Source organism: Siniperca chuatsi, linkage group LG16, assembly GCF_020085105.1.
Source record: "Siniperca chuatsi isolate FFG_IHB_CAS linkage group LG16, ASM2008510v1, whole genome shotgun sequence".
Taxonomy (NCBI): domain Eukaryota; kingdom Metazoa; phylum Chordata; class Actinopteri; order Centrarchiformes; family Sinipercidae; genus Siniperca; species Siniperca chuatsi.
This window is the reverse complement of record NC_058057.1, coordinates 13,071,319-13,091,751: the sequence shown is the minus strand read 5'-3', so window position 1 is coordinate 13,091,751 and position 20,433 is coordinate 13,071,319. Positions and strand designations below refer to the sequence as shown.

The window sequence follows — 20,433 nt, the reverse complement described above, 5'->3', positions numbered from 1 at the left end:
CTATGTAAATAATTCACAATTATTACTGAGATGCACATGTGCACTTAAAGAGCTCAAGTCAAAATTAAACCTTATTTTGTAATTAAAGCCTGTGTGGGGGTTAACCATATAATTCTGTAGGCAAAACTTTGCATCATTTCCTTTTTTCCTATCTGGCCTATGTGATGAGTGAATTCCTGTAAGATGCAGTTAATTGCATCTCCTTGGTTTATGAGTCTGGAAGATCTTTGCTGCCCCAAAGGAAATGAGACGAAAGCTGCTGGTGTGGAGCACCACCAACAGCCCACTTTCAGTAACTGTCATAACCTTACTGACCCTGATACTTTCAAAGCAAAGTTAGTATTAAATGCTTTTAAAGCAGTGATGAGCCAATAGGAAAATTCAGTGAGATTTATTGGCACCACAATAGGCAAATCATCAGAAGCCACAAGCATATGGTAAAAGTTCATAGTATTTGAGCAGAACACACACAAGTAAACAGGATGTTTTCAAAACCTTATATAGCACACACTCATCTTTACCTTTTTGCATCACAGGTTCAAGAAATGACCAAAGTTCTTGTATTTTACAAAGGAAGCAGTTGGTTCCTTTTGAACATAATACAAAACATAAAAATAGAAAATAACTAAAGGCATTAATAAAAATAAAGTGGGAAAACAAAAAAAACACGAGAACAAGCACTTTTAAATACAGACCAGAATGTCTTAAATGACTATAATATAATAATCTGCTATCCATGAACTAAAGTTCAGTGTCAAAAATTCTCAATTTTTTTTTTTTTTTACCAACTTAAGAAATGACAAAAAGCTGACCACAGAAGAAAAAAAGAAACATTACAAGAAACTTAAATCATTTCCAACTGTGGCACAAACCTTTTTAGAACAAAGCTTCAAAGCATCACATTGGACAGTTATTTGCATTGAAACATTTTAGTCAGGTCTATCCATCTTTTGGGGCTTTGAATCCACACCTCCATGTCTTGAGTAAGAGTTTAACAACAAGCTTTTTAAAATATACATTCCTTCAGCTTTGAAATAAGTCAACTACATTCTCCCCCAACAGAAAATAAGTTTTCACAGCAATAAAAGCAGCTAATAGCATCTGCTAAGTGTAAAACACACCTGCCTCTTGTGTAAACTATACTTTAGAACATTAAGGATCTAATTCCTGTTTGATGCCCTCTTCCCTTTCTGTGTATGACACAGCTCCATAATGGTATGAGTCAGCTGGAATATTTTCTTGCTCTTCTTTGATCAATGCACTCTCATTGCCCTGACCTATGGTTATAGAGTATCCCTGGGATGCTGCTGCTTCAACTGGGACTAAATATTTAACACCCTCAATGTCCGATCCTGTTTTTATGTTACTCTCAGTGTTTGGACATACAGCTAGCATAGCATGTCCTTCAGATCCTTGTGGTTCAGCCAGAATGTAATACTTGACACCCTCATTTACTGATTCTGTTTTAATATTGCTTTCAGAGTTCGGACACATGGTTATAAATGTATATCGAAGGGATCCTGCAGGTCCACCTGGGACTAAATGCTCAACATCCTCAGTGTTTGACTCTGTTTTGACATCATCATAATGTGGATGATATTTTTCCTCAGTGTCCGGTTCTGGTTTCACATCGTCATAATGTGGATCGTACTCCTCCTCTTTAATATCGATGTTTCCCTGGAGAGGATTGCTGCCACAACCTACACTCACTAGACTCCCATTCTTCTGCACTATCGTGCCAGGATCTGTTGGGGTCTTAGTGTCCTCATCACAGAACCAGGATTCCTCGCTAGTTTTGACACCATCGAGAAAATGTACGCAATTGGCATCTAAGTAGCATCTCACTTGGCGCACAAAACTACCCTCATTCGTTTTCTTGTCTTGTTCTTCCCGTTTTTTATTTTGTCTCTTCTCTACAAACCTTTGTGAAGCCTTGGGAGCAACCACAAATGGCAATTTGAAAACCTTGTCTCCTCTGTCTCGTGTTTTACGATATTGCTTGACCATGGCTTGGACTTTGGATGCAGTAGCTATGGAAAATTCCAAGCGCCTGCAATGTTGTGAGCTAAGATCAAAGTTATAGTCAAGGATGTCATACACAGTGTGTGGGAAATAGTGTCCTACTTTCTGAGATGCAAATTTATATATCTCCATCACTACAGCTCTGGTCAATAGTTGCAAGTCAAGTTTTAGTTTGTCTCCTGATTTTGACGTTAGGTCCAGATCCAAACCTATCTCTGTGCAAATGGGATAACAGTTTCCTTTACTTCGATAATTTCTCTTTGATTTTATGTCACTTACACTATGACTTGGAAGTTTGGATCTTTCCTCCTTTGTTTGCAGTGCCAGCTTTCTTTTTTTGATAGTTTCCTTCCTTTCACTTATCTGCATTGCAGCTTCTCTTCTCAGTTTACCTACATAACCAGGTTGTCTGCGAGAAATTGGCTGGATAACAAAAACTTCACTGAACCAGTCGAGTCCGCCATCCTTTCGTGCCTTCACTCTGCGGAACAGGTCTGCAGGATCGATGTCTTGGCTCTGCATGTCAATGTTGAAGTTGTGTTCAAGGAGTGAATTAATGATCTTACTTTGTGTTCCACACAATTTTGTGGCAAAACTAGCCACTTCAGTCATAATTGCGCGTGTCAATACATTCGTGTCAAGTTTATCTCTTGGTTGGTCTTTGTCCACACACAGGTTCAAACCTATTTTCTTGCAGCGAGGGTAACTGTCCATTATTGTCTCCTCTGTTGTCGAGAAGGTAGAGGATTGATCCTTTGCAGGCTTTTGTGCTGTGCAGTTCTCATCAGCAGACACTGTGTCAGTCATGGTATGTCGACGAGAATGATTCATGGGACCAGAGTCAGATTCATCCTGACAAAGCTTATGATTTCTGTCGTGATAGCATTTTGGGCAATATGTAGTTTTGTCATAAGTAGGTTCTTGTATGCACCTCGTGTCAGGAAGTTCAAAAAGCATTTTCATTCGAGGAACGCTGAATTTTTTACGTGCATTCAGTCTAATTTTAGTCATAGTTTGCTGTGCAAAGGCACTGCGATCCAACTCATTTTTCAAATTAAGATTAAAATTATACTCCAGTATCTCTGTGACAAAATGCTTTGTGGCTGATTGCAGTGCTGTGGCAAAAGTGTTAAGTTCAACCATGATGCCATTGGTCAGTAATTTGGGATCAAGATTTTGTTTGACTCCAGATCCTACATTGAAATCAATGCCCGCTTTCTTGCATCTGGAGTATGAATAAAGTGGGCAATGTTCTCCATGAGGTATTGACAGGATGTGCTGAATATGATTGGCCCGCAATTTCCACAGCTTTAAATTGAGCTCATTTTGGTATTCACTCTCAGGGGAACTGCCTACATTTTGGTCTATGATTGCAGCCTGGGAAGAACCAGCACCACATGCATCTAAATTTGGGTTGTTCTGGTAATCCAGTTTTGCCACTGTTGAGAATGTTTTTGTTGTGCCCTTTATTTTCTTGTAGGCTTTTACACAGGTTGATAGATTCCTTTGCTCCATTAAAGTAGGGATTCGTGCAAGAATATTACTGGCAAGTTCAGAATCTCCACTTTGCAAATCAAGATCAAAGTTGTGTCTGAGGACGTCAAGGCAAATCTCCTCAAATGTTCCACACAACTTTTCTGCAAAGTTTGTCACTTCACTCATTGCTCCATTGGTCAATTTGCTGATATCCAGTTTTTTGTTTGGTAGACTATTGTTTACGTTACGTTTATGTTTATGTAACTTTAAACCTATTTCCTTGCAGAAGGGATAAAGAACCACACTCCTGCGTGATATATGTTCTTTAGTTTCAGAATGAGGGGGGCACACGGGAGCAACATCACACTCCTCCATTCTCAATTCGCTGCTGAGTTCAGGGTTGACACTGCACACGCTCTGATTTGCCACATGTATTGATGGCATGGGACCAGGAAGTTCAAAAACGTCATTCGAGAATTTGACTGCATCTTCACAACTTCTCAGCTGCCTTACTCTTTTCATAATTTCACATGTCAAAGTGTTCCTGTGGTGTTGACTCTGCAGGCTGAGGTCAAAGTTGTGCTCAAGAATCTCCATGATGAAATCCTGCTGGGATGAATTAATTGCTAAGGCAAATTTAGCAAGTTCAAGCAGAACAGCATTAGTCAAAGAGTCAACACTGATGTTTTGCTTTGGGCCAAATCCAACATTGAATTCAAGGCCAACTTTCTTGGACCTGTGGAATGCACCTAACTCTTTGTTTAGTCCGGAGAGGATACATTTTACACGGTTAGCACGCAACCTCCACATGTTGTTCTCTGTTCCCATTTCCTCTTGTTCCATGTCACATTCGTTTGGTGCATTTCTTGGAGTCTGTGATTGCTCTTCACCTCCACAAAGCCCTCTTTTATCAGGTTGACTTGCAAATAGTGGGTTCACATTTGAGTTTACAGTTGGTAAACCAGATGAGACATTAGTGGAGGTGAGGAGAGGCACACAAATACCCAGAAAACTTGATTCTGATTCTCTAGGGATGTCAGAGCTCAGAGTACAACCTTTTGGGTTTTTTAAATGATCCTGATTTCCAGTATTTTCTGAATCTGTGACTTCATCTGAGTCCAAATCAGATTCTCCCAATGGACAAGTGTAGTCATTCACTGTTCTCATTTCTTCTTGTTCCATGTCACATTCGTTTGATGCATTTCCTGGAGTCTGTGTTTGCTCTTCACCTCCACAAAGCCTTCTTTTATCAGGTTGACTCACAAATATTGTGTTCACATTTGAGTTTACAGTTGGTAAACAAGATGAGACTTTAGTGGAGGTGAGGAGAGGCACACGAATACTCAGACAACTTGATTCTGATTCGCTAGCAATGTCCAGGGAAGAGTTTGCACTTTTTTTATTTTCTCTGTTTTCTACAAATCTTTGTGTAGCCTTGGGATCAAACACAAATGGTAATTTAAATACCTCGTCTGCTCCGTCGAGATTTTTACGATATCGCTTATACGTGGAACTGACTTTGGATGCAGTAGCTATGGAAAATTCCCAGTACCTGTAATGTTGTGAACTAAGATCAAAGTTATAGTCAAGGATGTCAAACACAGTGCGTGGGTAAGAGTGCCCTAGTTTCTTAATTGCAAATTTATGTATCTCCATCACGACAGCTCTGGTCAATAGCTGCAAGTCCAGTTTTTCTTTCTCTGCTGATTTTGATGTCACGTCCAGATCCAAACCTATCTCCGTGCAGATGGGGTAACAGTTTCCTCTACTCTGATGATTTGTCTTTGATTTTACGTCACTGGTTCGTTCCCCCTTTGTTTGCAGTGCCAGCTTTCTTTGTTTGATAGCTTCCCTCATTTCACTTCTCTGCATGGCAGCTTCCCTTTTCACTTTACCTACATATCCAGGTTGTCTGTGAGAGACTGGCAGAATAACAAAAACTTCACTGAACCAGGCATCATTTAGTGGCATCGTTCTGTGAAACAGCTGTGAAATAGTTAGGTCTCGGCTCTGCATGCCATCGTTGAAGTTGTGTTCAAGGACATCATTAAGGATTTTATTTTTTGTTCCACACAATTTTTTGGCAAAAGTAGCCACTTCACTCATAATCCCGCGTGTCAATACTTTTGTGTCAAGTTTATCTTTTGGTTGGTCTTTGTCCACACACAGGTTCAAACTTATTTTCTTGCAGCGAGGGTAACTGTCCATTATTGTCTCCTCTGTTGTTGAGAAGGTAGAGGATTGATCCTTTGCAGGCTTTTGTGCTGTGCAGGTTGCATCAGCAGACATTGTGTCAGTCATGGTATGTCGACGAAAATGATGCATGTGACCAGGGTCAGATTCATCCTGACAAAGCTTATGATTTCTGTCGTGATAGCATTTGGGGCAATATGTAGTTTTGTCATAAGTAGGTTCTTGTATGCACCTCGTGTCAGGGAGTTCAAAAAGCATTTTCATTCGACGACTGCTGCACCTTTTATGTGCTCTCGCCGATCTAATTTTAGCCATAGTTTGCTCTGCAAAGGCACTGCGATCCAACTCATTCTTCAAATTAAGATTAAAATTATACTCCAGTATCTCTGTGACAAAATGCTTTGTGGCTGACTGCAGTGCTGTGGCAAAAGTGTTAAGTTCAACCATGATGCCATTGGTCAGTAATTTGGGATCAAGATTTTGTTTGACTCCAGATCCTACATTGAAATCAATGCCTGCTTTCTTGCATCTGGAGTATGCATAAAATGGGCAATGTTCTCCATGAGGTATTGACAGGATGTGCTGAATACGATTGGCCCGCAATTTCCACAGCTTTAAATTGAGCTCATTTTGGTGTTCACTCTCAGGGAAACTGCCTGCATTTTGGTCTATGATTGCAGCCGGAGAAGAACCAGCACCACAAACATCTAAATTTGGGTTGTTCTGGCAATCCAGTTTCGCCATTGTTGAGAAGTCTTTTCTTGTGCCCTTTATTTTCTTGTAGGCTTTTATACAGGCTGATAAATTCTTTTGCTCCATTAAAGCAGGAATTCGTGCAAGAATATTTCTGGCAAGTTCAGAATCTCCACTTTGCAAATCAAGATCAAAGTTGTGTCTGAGGATGTCAAGACAAATCTCCTCAAATGTTCCACACAACTTTTCTGCAAAGTTTGTCACTTCACTCATTGCCCCATTGGTCAATTTGTTGATATCCAGTTTTTTGTTTGGTAGACTATTGTTTACATGCAGCTTCAGACCTATTTCCTTACAGAAGGGATACAGATCCAGACTATTCAATGAAATATGTTCTTTAGTTTCAGCATGTGAATGAGGAGGACACACGGGAGCAACATCACACTCCTCCATTCTCAATGCGTTGCTGATTTCAGGGTTGACACTGCCCATGCTCTGATTTGAAATATGTTTTGATGGCATGGGACCTGAAAGTTCAAAAACCTCATTCGAGAATTTGACTGCATCTTCACAACTTCTCAGCTGTCTTACTCTTTTCATAATTTCACATGCGAAAATATTCCAGTGGTGTTGACTCTGCAGGCCGAAGTCAAAGTTGTACTCAAGAATCTCCATGATGAAATTCTGCTGGGATGAATTAATTGCTAAGGCAAATTTAGCAAGTTCAAGCAGAACGGAATTGGTCAAAGAGTCCACACTTTTGAATTGCTTTGGGCCAAATCCAACACTGAACTCAAGGCCGAATTGCATGGACCTGTGGAATGCACCGAACTCCTTGTTTTGTGCAGAGAGGATTTGTTTTACACGGTTAGCACGTAACTTCCACATGAGGCTCTCTGTTCCCATTTTCTCTTGTTCCATGTCACATTCGTTTGGTGCATTTCTTGGAGTCTGTGTTTGCTCTTCACCTCTACAAAGCCCTCTTTTATCGGGTTGAATTACAAGTGGTAGGGTCGTATTTGCGGTTACAGTTGGTAAGATGGATGAGACATCAGTGGTGGTAAGGAGAGGCACACAAATACCCAGACAACTTGATTCTGATTCTCTACGGATATCAGAGCTCAGAGAACAACTTTTTGGGTTTTGTAAATGATCCTGATTGCCAGCGTTCTCTGAATCTCTGACATCATCTGAGTTTACATCAGATTCCCCCAATGGACAAGTGTAATTGTTCTCTGTTCCCATTTCCTCTTGTTCCATGTCACATTCGTTTGGTGCATTTCCTGGAGTCTGTGTTTTCTCTTCACCTGCACAAAGCCCTCTTTTATCAGGTTGACTTGCAAATACAGGGTTCACATTTGAGTTTACAGTTGGTAAACCAGATGAGACTTTAGCGGAGGTGAGGAGAGGCACACGAATACTCAGACAACTTGATTCTGATTCACTAGCAATGTCCAGGGAAGAGTTTGCATTTTTATTATTTTGTCTCTTCTCTACAAATCTTTGTGAAGTCTTTTGATCAAACACAAATGGTAATTTGAAGACTTCATCTGCTCTGTCTATTTTTTTATGATATTGCTTGACCATGTTACTGACTTTAGATGCAGTGGCTATGGAAAATTCCCAGCGCCTGTAATGTTGTGAGCTAAGATCAAAGTTATATTTAAGGATATCAAACACAGTGCGTGGGTAAGAGTGTCCTAGTTTCTTTGTTGCAAATTTATGAATCTCCATCACGACAGCTCTGGTCAATAGCTTCAAGTCCAGTTTTTCTTTCTCTGCTGATTTTGATGTCACGTCCAGATCCAAACCTATCTCCGTGCAGATGGGATAACAGTTTTGTCTGCTCTGACGATTTGCCTTTGATTTTACGTCACTTATACTATGACTTGGCAGTGTGGTTATTTCCTCTTTTCTTTGCAGTGCCAGCTTTCTTTTTTTTATACTTTCCTTCATTTCACTTCTCTGCATGGCAGTTTCCCTTTTCAGAATATCTACAGGTTGTCTGTGAGAAACTGGCTGAATAACAAAAACTTCACTGAACCAGGCATCATTTAGTGGCATTGTTCTGTGAAACAGCTGTGAAATTGTTAATCGGCTCTGCATGATATGGGTGAAGTTGTGTTCAAGGACATCATTAAGGATTTTATTTTTTGTTCCACACAATTTTTTGGCAAAATTAGCCACTTCATTCACAATCCCACGTGTCAATACTTTTGTGTCAAGTTTATCTTTTGGTTGGTCTTTGTCCACACACAGGTTCAAACCTATTTTCTTGCAGCGAGGGTAACTGTCCATTATTGTCTCCTCTGTTGTTGAGAAGGTAGAGGATTGATCCTTTGCAGGCTTTTGTGCTGTGCAGGTTGCATCAGCAGACACTGTGTCAGTCATGGTATGTCGACGAAAATGATGCATGTGACCAGGGTCAGATTCATCCTGACAAAGCTTATGATTTCTGTCGTGATAGCATTTGGGGCAATATGTAGTAGGTTCTTGTATGAACCTTACGTCAGGGAGTGTAAAGGACATTTTCACTCGAGGACCACTGCATATCTTATGTGCCCTCGCTGATCTAATTTTATTCATAGTTTGCTGTGCAAAGGCACTGCGATCCAACTCATTCTTCAAATTAAGATTAAAATTATACTCCAGTATCTCTGTGACAAAATGCTTTGTGGCTGATTGCAGTGCTGTGGCAAAAGTGTTAAGTTCCACCATGATGCCATTGGTCAGTAATTTGGGATCAAGATTTTGTTTGACTCCAGATCCTACATTGAAATCAATGCCTGCTTTCTTGCATCTGGAGTATGAATAAAGTGGGCAATGTTCTCCATGAGGTATTGACAGGATGTGCTGAATATGATTGGCCCGCAATTTCCACAGGTTTAAATTGAGCTCATTTTGGTGTTCACTCTCAGGGGAACTGCCTACATTTTGGTCTATGATTGCAGCCTGGGAAGAACCGGCACCACATGCATCTAAATTTGAATTGCTCTGGCAATCCAGTTTCGCCATTGTTAAGAAATCTTTTCTTGTGCCCTTCATATTCTTGTAGGCTTTTATACAGGCTGATAAATTCTTTTGCGCCATTAAAGCAGGAATTCGTGCAAGAATATTTCTGGCAAGTTCAGAATCTCCACTTTGCAAATCAAGATCAAAGTTGTGTCTGAGGATGTCAAGACAAATCTCCTCAAATGTTCCACACAACTTTTCTGCAAAGTTTGTCACTTCAGTCATTGCCCCATTGGTCAATTTGTTGATATCCAGTTTTTTGTTTGGTAGACTATTGTTTACATGCAGCTTCAGACCTATTTCCTTGCAGAAGGGATACAGATCCACACTTTTCCGTGAAGAGTGTTCTTTAGTATCAGCATGTGAATGAGGGCGGCACATGGGAGCAACATCACACTCCTCCATTCTCAATTCGTTGCTTAGTTCAGGGTTGACACTGCACACGCTCTGATTTGCCACATGTATTGATGGCATGGGACCAGGAAGTTCAAAAACCTCATTCGAGAATTTGACTGCATCTTCACAACTTCTCAGCTGCCTTACTCTTTTCATAATTTCACATGTGAAAATATTCCTATGCTGTTGACTTTGCAGGCTAAGGTCAAAGTTGTGCTCAAGAATCTCCATGATGAAATCCTGCTGGGATGAATTAATTGCTAAGGCAAATTTAGCAAGTTCAAGCAGAACACCATTAGTCAAAGAGTCAACACTGATGTTTTGATTTGGGCCAAATCCAACATTGAACTCAAGGCCAACTTTCTTAGACCTGTTAAATCGACCAAACTCTTTGTTTTGTGCAGAGAGGATTTGTTTTACACGGTTAGCACGCAGTTTCCACATATTGTTCTTTGTTATTATTTCCTCTTCTTCCATGTCACATTCGTTTGGTGCATTTCTTGGAGTCTGTATTTGCTCTTCACCTCCACGAAGCCCTCTTTTATCGTGTTGACTTGCAAATAGTGGGTTCACATTTGGGTTTACAGTTGGTAAAGTGGATGCGACGTCAGTGGTGGTTGTGAAAGTCCCACAAACAACCAGACAACTTGATTCTGTTTCTCTAGGGATGTCAGAGCCTGTTGTATTTTGTGAGCGATCCTCAGCGCCTGCATTTCCTGAATCTGTGACTTCATCTGAGTCTAGATCAGACTCTCCTAATGGACAAGTGTAGTTGTTCTCACTTCCCATTTCCACTTCTTCCATGTCACATTCATTTGGTGCATATGTTAGAGTCTGTGTTTGCTCTTCACCTCCACAAAGCCCTCTTTCATCAGGTTGAACTGCAAATAATGGGTTCACATTTGAGCTTACAGTTGGAGAACTGGATGAGATGTCAGTGGAGGTGAGGAAAGGCAGACAACTACTCAGACAACTTGGTTCTGATTCGCTAGCCATGTCCAGGGAAGAGTTGGCATTTTTCTTATTTTGTCTCTTCTCTACATACCTTTTTGAAGCCTTGGGATCAAACACAAATGGCAATTGGAAGACCTCATCTGCTCCATGTGGCTTTTTACGATATTGCTTGACCATGGTTTGGACTTTGAATGCAGTAGCTATGGAAAATTCCCAGCGCCTGTAATGTTGTGAGCTAAGATCAAAGTTATAATCAAGGATGTCATACACAGTGCATGGAAAATAGTGTCCAACTTTCTGAGATGCAAATTTATGTATCTCCATCACAACAGCTCTGGTCAATAGCTGCAAGTCCAGTTTTTCTTTCTCGACTGATTTTGATGTCACGTCCAGTTCCAAACCTATCTCTGTGCAAATGGGATAACAGTTTCCTCTACTCCGATGATTTGTCTTTGATTTTAGGTCACTCACATTATGACTTGACAGTGTGGCTCTTTCCTCCTTTGTTTGCAGTGCCAGCTTTCTTTTTTTGATAGTTTCTTTCATTTCACTTCTCTGCATTGGAGCTTCTCTTTTCACTTTACCTACATATCCAGGTTGTCTGCGAGAAATTGGCTGGATAACAAAAACTTCACTGAACCAGTCGAGTCCGTCATCCTTTCGTGCCTTCACTCTGCGTAACAGCTCTGCAGGATCTACGTATTGGCTCTGCATGCCAATGTTGAAGTTGTGTTCAAGGACTGCATGAATGATCTTACTTTTTGTTCCACACAATTTTTTGGCAAAACTAGCCACTTCATTCATAATCTCGCGCGTCAATACATGCGTGTCAAGTTTATCTCTTGGTTGGTCTTTGTCCACACACAGGTTCAAACCTATTTTCTTGCAGTGAGGGTATCTGTCCATTATTGTGTCCTCTGTTGTTGAGAAGGTAGAGGATTGATCCTTTGCAGGCTTTTGTGCTGTGCAGTTCTCATCAGCAGAGACAATGTCAGTCATGGTATGTCGAAGAGAATGATTCATGTGACCAGAGTCAGATTCATCCTGACAAAGCTTATGATTTCTGTCGTGATAGCATTTTGGGCAATATGTAGTTTTGTCATAAGTAGGTTCTTGTATGCACCTCGTGTCAGGGAGTTCAAAAAGCATTTTCATTCGAGAAACACTGTATCTTTTATGTGCATTCATTTCTCGAATTTTAGTCATAGTTTGTTGTGCAAAGGCACTGCGATCCAACTCATTCTTCAAATTAAGATTAAAATTATACTCCAGTATCTCTGTGACAAAATGCTTTGTGGCTGATTGCAGTGCTGTGGCAAAAGTGTTAAGTTCAACCATGATGCCATTGGTCAGTAATTTGGGATCAAGATTTTGTTTGACTCCAGATCCTACATTGAAATCAATGCCTGATTTCTTGCATCTGGAATATGAATAAAGTGGGCAATGTTCTCCATGAGGTATTGACAGGATGTGCTGAATATGATTGGTACGCAATTTCCACAGTTTTAAATTGAGCTCATTTTGGTGTTCACTGTCAGGGAACCTGCCTACATTTTGGTCTATGATTGCAGTCTTGGAAGAACCAGCACCATACGCATCTAAATTTGGGTTGTTCTGGCAATCCAGTTTCGCCATTGTTGAGAAATCTTTTCTTGTGCCCTTCATATTCTTGTAGGCTTTTACACAGGTTGATAGATTCTTTTGCTCCATTAAAGCAGGAATTCGTGCAAGAATATTTCTGGCAAGTTCAGAATCTCCACTTTGCAAATCAAGATCAAAGTTGTGTCTGAGGATGTCAAGACAAATCTCCTCAAATGTTCCACACAACTTTTCTGCAAAGTTTGTCACTTCAGTCATTGCCCCATTGGTCAATTTGTTGATATCCAGTTTTTTGTTTGGTAAACTATTGTTTACATGCAGCTTCAGACCTATTTCCTTGCAGAAGGGATACAGATCCACACTTTTCCGTGAAGAGTGTTCTGTAGTTTCAGCATGTGAATGAGGAGGGCACATGGGAGCAACATCACACTCCTCCATTCTCAATTCGCTACTGAGTTCAGGGTTGACACTGCACACGCTCTGATTTGCCACATGTATTGATGGCATGGGACCTGAAAGTTCAAAAACCTCATTCGAGAATTTGACTGCATCTTCACAACTTCTCAGCTGTCTTACTCTTTTCATAATTTCACATGTGAAAATATTCCTATCCTGTTGACTCTGCAGGCCAAAGTCAAAATTGTGCTCAAGAATCTCCATGATGAAATCCTGCTGGGATGAATTAATTGCTAAGGCAAATTTAGCAAGTTCAAGCACAACAGAATTGGTCAAAGAGTCAATACTGATGTTTTGCTTTGGGCCAAATCCAACATCGAATTCAAGGCCAATTTTCTTGGACCTGTAGAATTTACCAAACTCTTTGTTTAGTCCCGACAGGATTTGTTTTACACGGTTAGCACGCAACTTCCACATGTTATTCTCTGTTCCCATTTCCTCTTGTTCCATGTCACATTGTTTTGTTGTATTTTTTGAAGTCTGTGTTTGCTCGTCACCTCCACAAAGCCCTTTATCGGTTTGACTTGCCAATAGTGTTTTCACATTTAAAATTACAGTTGGTAAACTGGATGAGACCTTAGTTGTGGTTAGCAAAGTCTCATTTATACCCAGAGAACTTGATTTTGATTCTCTAGGGATGTCAGAACTTGTTTGGTTTTGTAAATGATCCTGATTGCCAGCGTTTCTTGAGTTTCTAACTTTGTCTGAGTCCAGATCAGACTCTCCTAGAGGACAAATGTAGCAATGGCCACCCTCTGCTGTTCCAATGGTACACAAAGTGTGATGAGAGAGTGTGTTCGTCTCCATATCTGTAGACTGTCCTCTTTTGCACCTTTTGGTGACCCGTTCATTTGTTGTTAAAATAGCCCTCTTTTCCTGTTTATTCTTTAAATCAGACTGCCTTCTTTTTGTGACTTCCTTAAATTGATATTGTGGGTTTCCCATATTGGACAGTGCCGATCCTCTGGGTCGTTTGAACGGGTTTGTCTGGAAAGAAAATGGCTCATTTTTGAAACGTGGGGTTACTTTGCTACCAGTGGTGGTAAGTCGCTTTCTTCTTTTTAGCAGATGTGATATCTTGAACCAAATTCGATTTTTTACCCGTAGACTTTTGAGATCATCAAGTTCAAAATTATGCTCCAACACACCCAGAACAATAGAGCTGAAGGATGCAGTCAGTATTCTTGTGAAGTGCACTAGCTCTATCATCACTCCCTTTGTCAACAAACCTGGATCTAGACTTTGTTTTGACCCAAATTCAAGGCTCAGACCAATTTCTTCACAATAAGGGAACGAAGGGGGAAGAACATCCTCTTTCAGTTCTGCTGTTGACTGTGTGATTCCTGTACACTTTAATTCATCCTCATTTTCACTTCCATCAACATGTGCTCCATCCATCTCTTCTGAGAGACTTTCTGTCTTTATGTCTTCTTTGCATGTGGCTTGTGAGCACTTGAATTCATCTTCATAGTCACTATCATCAGTATCATCCATTTCCACCAGGAAACTTTCAGTCTTACGCTCTGGAGATGCCATGTTCAGTCCATTGTTGCTGTTGAATTCTGGCTTAGATGACGTGTCAAAGAGAGTAAAAACTTCCTGTTTATCTTTAGGAGGTTTCCTGATGAGGTCTGTGACTTTGTGCAGAATTCGAGCAGTAAAATCAATCCGCTGTTGCTCATTTTCCAATCCAAGATCGAAATTGTTCTCCAGAATGTTTGTGATAAAATACCTTTTACTCTTGTTTACTGTTTTAGCAAAGTCACAGACCTCAAGTATGACACCATTTGTCACCAATTGTAAATCCAGTTTTTCCTGTGTGTTGGATGCTGCATTAAAATCCAATCCTATTTTATTGCTGTAATGGAATGGTTCTGGACGTCTTGAATATTTCTTTACACGCATAATGCGCCACTGCCATACTGTGTTAGCATCCATCATTTTTTTCGCCTTCAGATTGCAGGTGTCCTTGTTGTCCATTTTCAGTGTTTTTCTTCTTAGTCCTCTATGTCTTCCTTTCCTGTATTTAATTCAGGAGACAAAAATTAAATGACACACACTACATCTCAGAGTCATACACAATTTAAATGTATTAATTATGTAAAATCAGACTAAAATACCAGACATTTTACACAGCTTCTCAAATTTGAGGATTTTCAGGTTTGTCTCTTTTGTTGTTAATTAAATACCTTTGAATATATCCAATACATTTGATTATCAATCAATGTGCGATTTGGCAGACAAGAGAAAACACGATCAATCATGCAGTTACTCTGATTACTCTACCCGCAGCTTCCAGCTCTGCAGTTCCAAAACGTATTCAGGAGACTGATTTTCTAAGGTAGCAGACAGATGATTTTATGAGTGTATTAATCAGGTTAATGAATAGACAACACTATGGTTTCAGAAAAGCAACCCTAACCCCTATAGATTGACTAAGGAGAGGGAGCACAGGAAAAAGCCAGTGGATCAGAGAAATAAAACTTTTACGTTATTTTATGTTTCACAGTGGTTACATTCTAAAGCACAAATAAAGATGCCCACACCACCGGGCTGTCGTCATGATGCAGCAATTAATAACAGAAAACAATGAAAAACCACGTGTTGGTTAAAAATATTGATGTCGAAGCATTTTCAGCATTGATATCATCGATTACTTCGACTACTCACAGCAGCCCTACAGCAAACACAACACACAGCCTTTCAGTAACTATTACACTGCAACCTGAGCTTGTCTAAACACTTTATGGCTGACTAAAGTAACGTAACTACCCCTCACACACCGGGAACGACTCACTTTCACAACAAACTCGCTGGCTCTGTCACAGACAGACAGGCAGGTTACCCACAAGGCCACCTGGGGAGGCTTGGCCGGTAGCACATAGGTGCAGTTAGGCTGTGGATGTGCTAACCAGAGGTGGAAGAAGTAAGCCTATCCAGGTCCATTACTTAAGCAAAAGTACTAATACAAACCCCACATTGAAAATACTCCACTGCAAGTTCTGCATTCTAAACCTTATGGTAAAAGTATGTAATATAGCAAAATGTAATTAATGTAGTCATTGCTCAGTAAAATGGTCCTTGTCAGTGTTTTACTATTATATATGATGTTTTTGGATTAATATTACTGCTGCATTAATGTGTATGTTGCATTTAACTGCTGTAGATGTTTAAGCTTGAGCTGATTTTAACTACTTACTATATACTGTTGGGTAGTTTAATCTACAGCAATACATCATATTCTATGAGATCATCTTATGTGTACTATTTGAGAATTTACGGTATACTATTTTAGAGAAAGTGTATATCGAGATATATATAGGCTATCGTATATAGCGGCAAGGGCTGTCACAATGTCAGATTTTCACTACACGATTCTCATGGCCGAAAAAATTCACAACACCTATATTATGGCGATATCTACAGAAAATGTGAATAAAATTAGCTAGCTAAGAACTAGCTAAAGGCTAGCTAGTTACTGCGTCTTCTTTTTTACGTTTTATGGCAGTGTAAAGGTGTATTACCACCAACTATGACATAGAGGGAACGGAAAAAAACGATTTAAGAGGTGGTGGATTCTTTACACTATATTATCATATGTGTATTATTAACATGATATCAATATTTCATTTTTAAATATCACAATTATCATCAATACCGGTATATCGTGACACCCCTAATCGTGGCATAGCCTGAAAATATTGAGATATTATGTATAAGACATATCGCCCAGCCCTATAACTTGTGATGGGCACTCACCTGCAAGGCAAGGGTTGCAAAGGGTCGGTAAATTTCTGGAAAACCCTTCCTAACATTCCAAGATTGTGAAAAAGTAATCCATGGTTTCATTATCACTCGTCTTGACTACTACAACTCCTTCTCCAGTATGTGCAGAGATTTTTAACTGGTCAGTTTTAGAGTTCATTTCATTTTTAACCCCTTATACCCCAACTAGGTCACTCAGGTCCGCTAACCAGTCACTTCTGGTCGTCCCTCTGGCTCGGTGGAAGCTCAGGGGTGACCATACCTTCGTAGATGTGGGCCCCAGTGTGTGAAACAAACTACCCCACCAAATCAGATCTGCCCCCTTGATCGTGTCATTTAAAGCACAGCTAAAGGCCCACCTCTTTTCTTTGGCTTTTAAATTGTACTTAAATTGCTATATTTTTATCTTGATCTCTGCCTGGGTATACGCGTGATTTATTTTGTTGTTGATTGTTACTCTGTTTTTTTTTTTTTTAATGCATATGTATTGTAAAGCACTTTGGTCAGCATCCAGACTGATGAACAATAATGTTCTGTAAACAGTGGCCCCGAGCATGCACTTCGCGCTCCAGCTGTGTCACTGACTAGTAATGCTAGTCTATCAGCTCGGCCGTATAGCCGTCGCAGCCCTGTAAGCCGGGGGCAGGGCTGCAACTTCAGCATCAGGTGAGCCCGGTGTGCAGGAGAGATGAGTGTGTGCCCTACAGCTTCAGCGTCAGGTCCGGTGTGCGCGGGGGGCCTCATGTGTTTGCATTAGCTATTCATAATCGTCTCCTCATTCATTAATAATAATACACTCACCAGTAATTGTAAGGATGAGCCCACTTCAGATGCCCTTCTTCTTGATAGCATCTTTATAAACACTGTTTGTTTTATCAAACAGGGGTGAGGTTTTGTGAACCTCAATGATGAGTCTCTCCGCAATGCCATTTGCCATGTTGAATGTGATGCCCTGTAAATTTGGATGGATTTTTATTGGGTGTCAGTGTTTCTATCGTTCATCAAATCACTCCAAAAGTGATCCCAATGTATCATTCGCCACTGTTGTCATTACAGTTGGTGTGGACTCCAGCATCCATTTGAGTTAATATGAATTTTAAAATGATATATTTATAGTTATTGTTATCGTTCTTGGTGTGGACAGCCCTTCAAGCTCAGGAATTTAGGGAATTTTGGAAATGTTGCAAAATTTCAAAATAAGCAATACTAGGTCTTACGTCATGTTTTGGTTAAAAGTATGCCCATTTAATTGAATTGTAATATGTTGGGGTTACTAAAGTATGGGTTTACTAAGCCTACTCAAACTGCTAACGCGATCTTTACAGAAGAATCAGAAACACAAAAGGCGGACTATGAAAAAACGAAATTTATATGAGCAAGAGGTAGATAGTTGCAAATGAACGTACTGTTAATGCTAATAAGTAGAGCAGCTACCTAGGTAACTAGATGACTTCACCTCCATAGCTATTTAGCCACTTTTTATTGCAGATATGACTGGTTCAGGCACAATGCTGGGAGGAAGGAAGGGAGGGAGCGAGGGAGCGAGCAAGCGAGAGTGTGAGTATGAGTATGAGGCAGAGGCGGAGGCATGGGGGAGAAAAATATAGATTGTGAACTGGAAGAATGTGAGAGAATATATGTTCCATATGTTTACAAAATAACTTGTCATTATAAACATATTTTCATTATGTTGTCTTAATTTATTGAAGTGTCACAGTTAAGGAAGGCTGTGTTAAGTTGCGCTAAATTTACAGTTGAGCCATTTAGGCCACCGAAAATGTACCTTGCTCGGGCAGAAAAGCCTTAAAAAGGACCAGTGTGTAACATTTAGGAGAAGCTATTGGCATTAATGGAATATAATATTTATAAGTAGGTTTTCATTAGTTTATAATCACCTGAAAATAAGAACTGTTTTCATTACCTTAGAATAAGCCATTTTTATCTACATAGGAAGCAGGCCCCTTCCACAGAGGTCGCCATGTTGCACCGCCATGTTTCTACAGTAGCTCAGAATGGACAAACCAAACACTGGCTCTAGATAGGGTCGTTGGCATTTTTTGCGAGTTTCCCCGCCACCATAGTTTCTCCTACACGCTTGGAAGGGGAGGGTGAGGTGAGCGGTATTCAAATGGTTGCAAACAGCAATTTCACCGCTAGATGCCACTAAATTCTATACACTGCTCCTTTAAATATCAGATTCAGTGTGTGCAAGGCAGTCCCTTCTCTTCAAGCACTTATCGCAACTATGCCACAAAATCAAGTTAGAGGACAGACTGACATTGCAGACCAGCAAATGTAGTGTGATTTCAGCTTGCTACATACCTCATAGAACATGATTTAGCTTAGCAAAGAGTTCCTCCAACATGTCTGGCCATGTCTGAACATCCTCCACTCGGCGACGGGATGGTGCTGGTACAGTGCAGCCCTGAATGAAACAAGTTTGAATGTTTGTTAACTCATGCATGCATCGCTTGCACAGAACTCCAAAAAATAGGAACAGTTATATTGAAATAAACGGAACTAAAAGCTGTATATTCAGTCACCTGTTTTGCCAAACACGAACAAAACATTATCTTCCTTTGCCACCTAACATTAACATTACGACCCTGTGCACTGACCTACTGCTCTCGCTGCACTCAGTACATCAGGAGCCTAATACTCCATCTTTCTATTACCACTAACATATGGGTTTCAACCATAGACTGTATATAAAGATTGAGGACATGTCCTTATCACGCTGATGTATGTTCAAGTGTTCATTTTTCTGATAAGTTTGTATTTAATTAGTTATTTGATGCTATAAAAAGGGTCACGTCATGATTGACAATTGAGACTATTGACCCACTCTCTGTACAGCGACCAAACAGGTAAAAAACAAGTAGGATCCACTGCGTCTTCACGACTCAAATGTGCCACTTTTGTTCGTATATATTTCGTATTTGGAAACATATCGAACATTGTTTGGCACACACAACATGGAGGGGAAGAGACAGGTCCAGCCATGGATTTCTATTTGAGAAAAGCACAATCCCCTCCATGTTGATCGAAATAGGACGCAACACACGGGAGTACGCGTACCCAATGTTAGCCGAACTGTCACAAAGACGTTGTTCTCACTTGTTAACTCCACGCATGGTTTCCCAAACAATGTCTTTATGTATAAATTAAGTCTTAAAATCTCTCAACTGTAGAAAAAACGATGCAGAGCCGCAGGAAGTGATGACGAAAGATCAGAGCACGAGGACATCAAAATAAAAGTGTCTAAGAATTGATTGTCAGTGATTAAAACAGGATTTTAATGAAATACAACAGAATTGCACTGGAATAGCGTAGTAGTGCAGCGATTGTCTAGTGGCGGTAATACCTAAAGGCTTTGCATGCACTGTAACAGTTATGTAACGTTAGCTATCTTAACTATTTCTTTCTCCCTCAACATGTCAACCAGTAGTTAACATTAAAAAACACCCACTTTTTGTAACTTACGTTACAGCGAAGCAGGTAAAACACAAGTAGGTTCCACTGCGACTACACGACTCAAATATATCATTTTTGTGCGTATATATTTCGTATATGGACATATATCGTCCATTATTTAATAAACACAACATGGAGGGGAAGAGACAGGTCCAGCCATGGATTTCTATTTGAGAAAAGCACAATCCCCTCCATGTTGATCGAAATAGGACGCAACACACGGGAGTACGCGTACCCAATGTTAGCCGAACTGTCACAGAGACGTTGTTCTTACTTGTTAACTCCACGCATGGTTTCCAAAACAATGTCTTTGTATATAAATAAAGGTTTAAAATCTACCAACTGTAGAATAAATGATGCAGTTTTCGCAGGAAGTGATGATGAAAGATTAGA

General features: G+C 40.1%; 1 protein-coding gene across 6 annotated transcripts; it reads right to left on the bottom strand.

Annotated features, from left to right (window-relative positions):
- Window positions 1–375: 375 nt before the first annotated feature.
- LOC122863370 lies at window positions 376–20,431 on the bottom strand. Of its 6 annotated transcripts, none has more exons than XM_044169793.1 (3): window positions 20,315–20,431; window positions 18,889–18,991; window positions 376–14,821 (listed from the first exon to the last, which is right to left on the bottom strand). In XM_044169793.1, the coding sequence occupies exons 2-3, from the start codon at window positions 18,891–18,893 to the stop codon at window positions 1,153–1,155; spliced, it is 13,674 nt and encodes a 4,557-aa protein (XP_044025728.1). In that variant the 5' UTR covers window positions 18,894–18,991; window positions 20,315–20,431; the 3' UTR covers window positions 376–1,152. The 6 variants fall into 6 exon arrangements, with proteins under 6 accessions (XP_044025728.1, XP_044025732.1, XP_044025731.1 ...); XM_044169797.1 differs by lacking the exon at window positions 20,315–20,431 and adding an exon at window positions 20,050–20,067; XM_044169796.1 differs by lacking the exon at window positions 20,315–20,431 and adding an exon at window positions 19,684–19,741.
- Window positions 20,432–20,433: the final 2 nt, after the last annotated feature.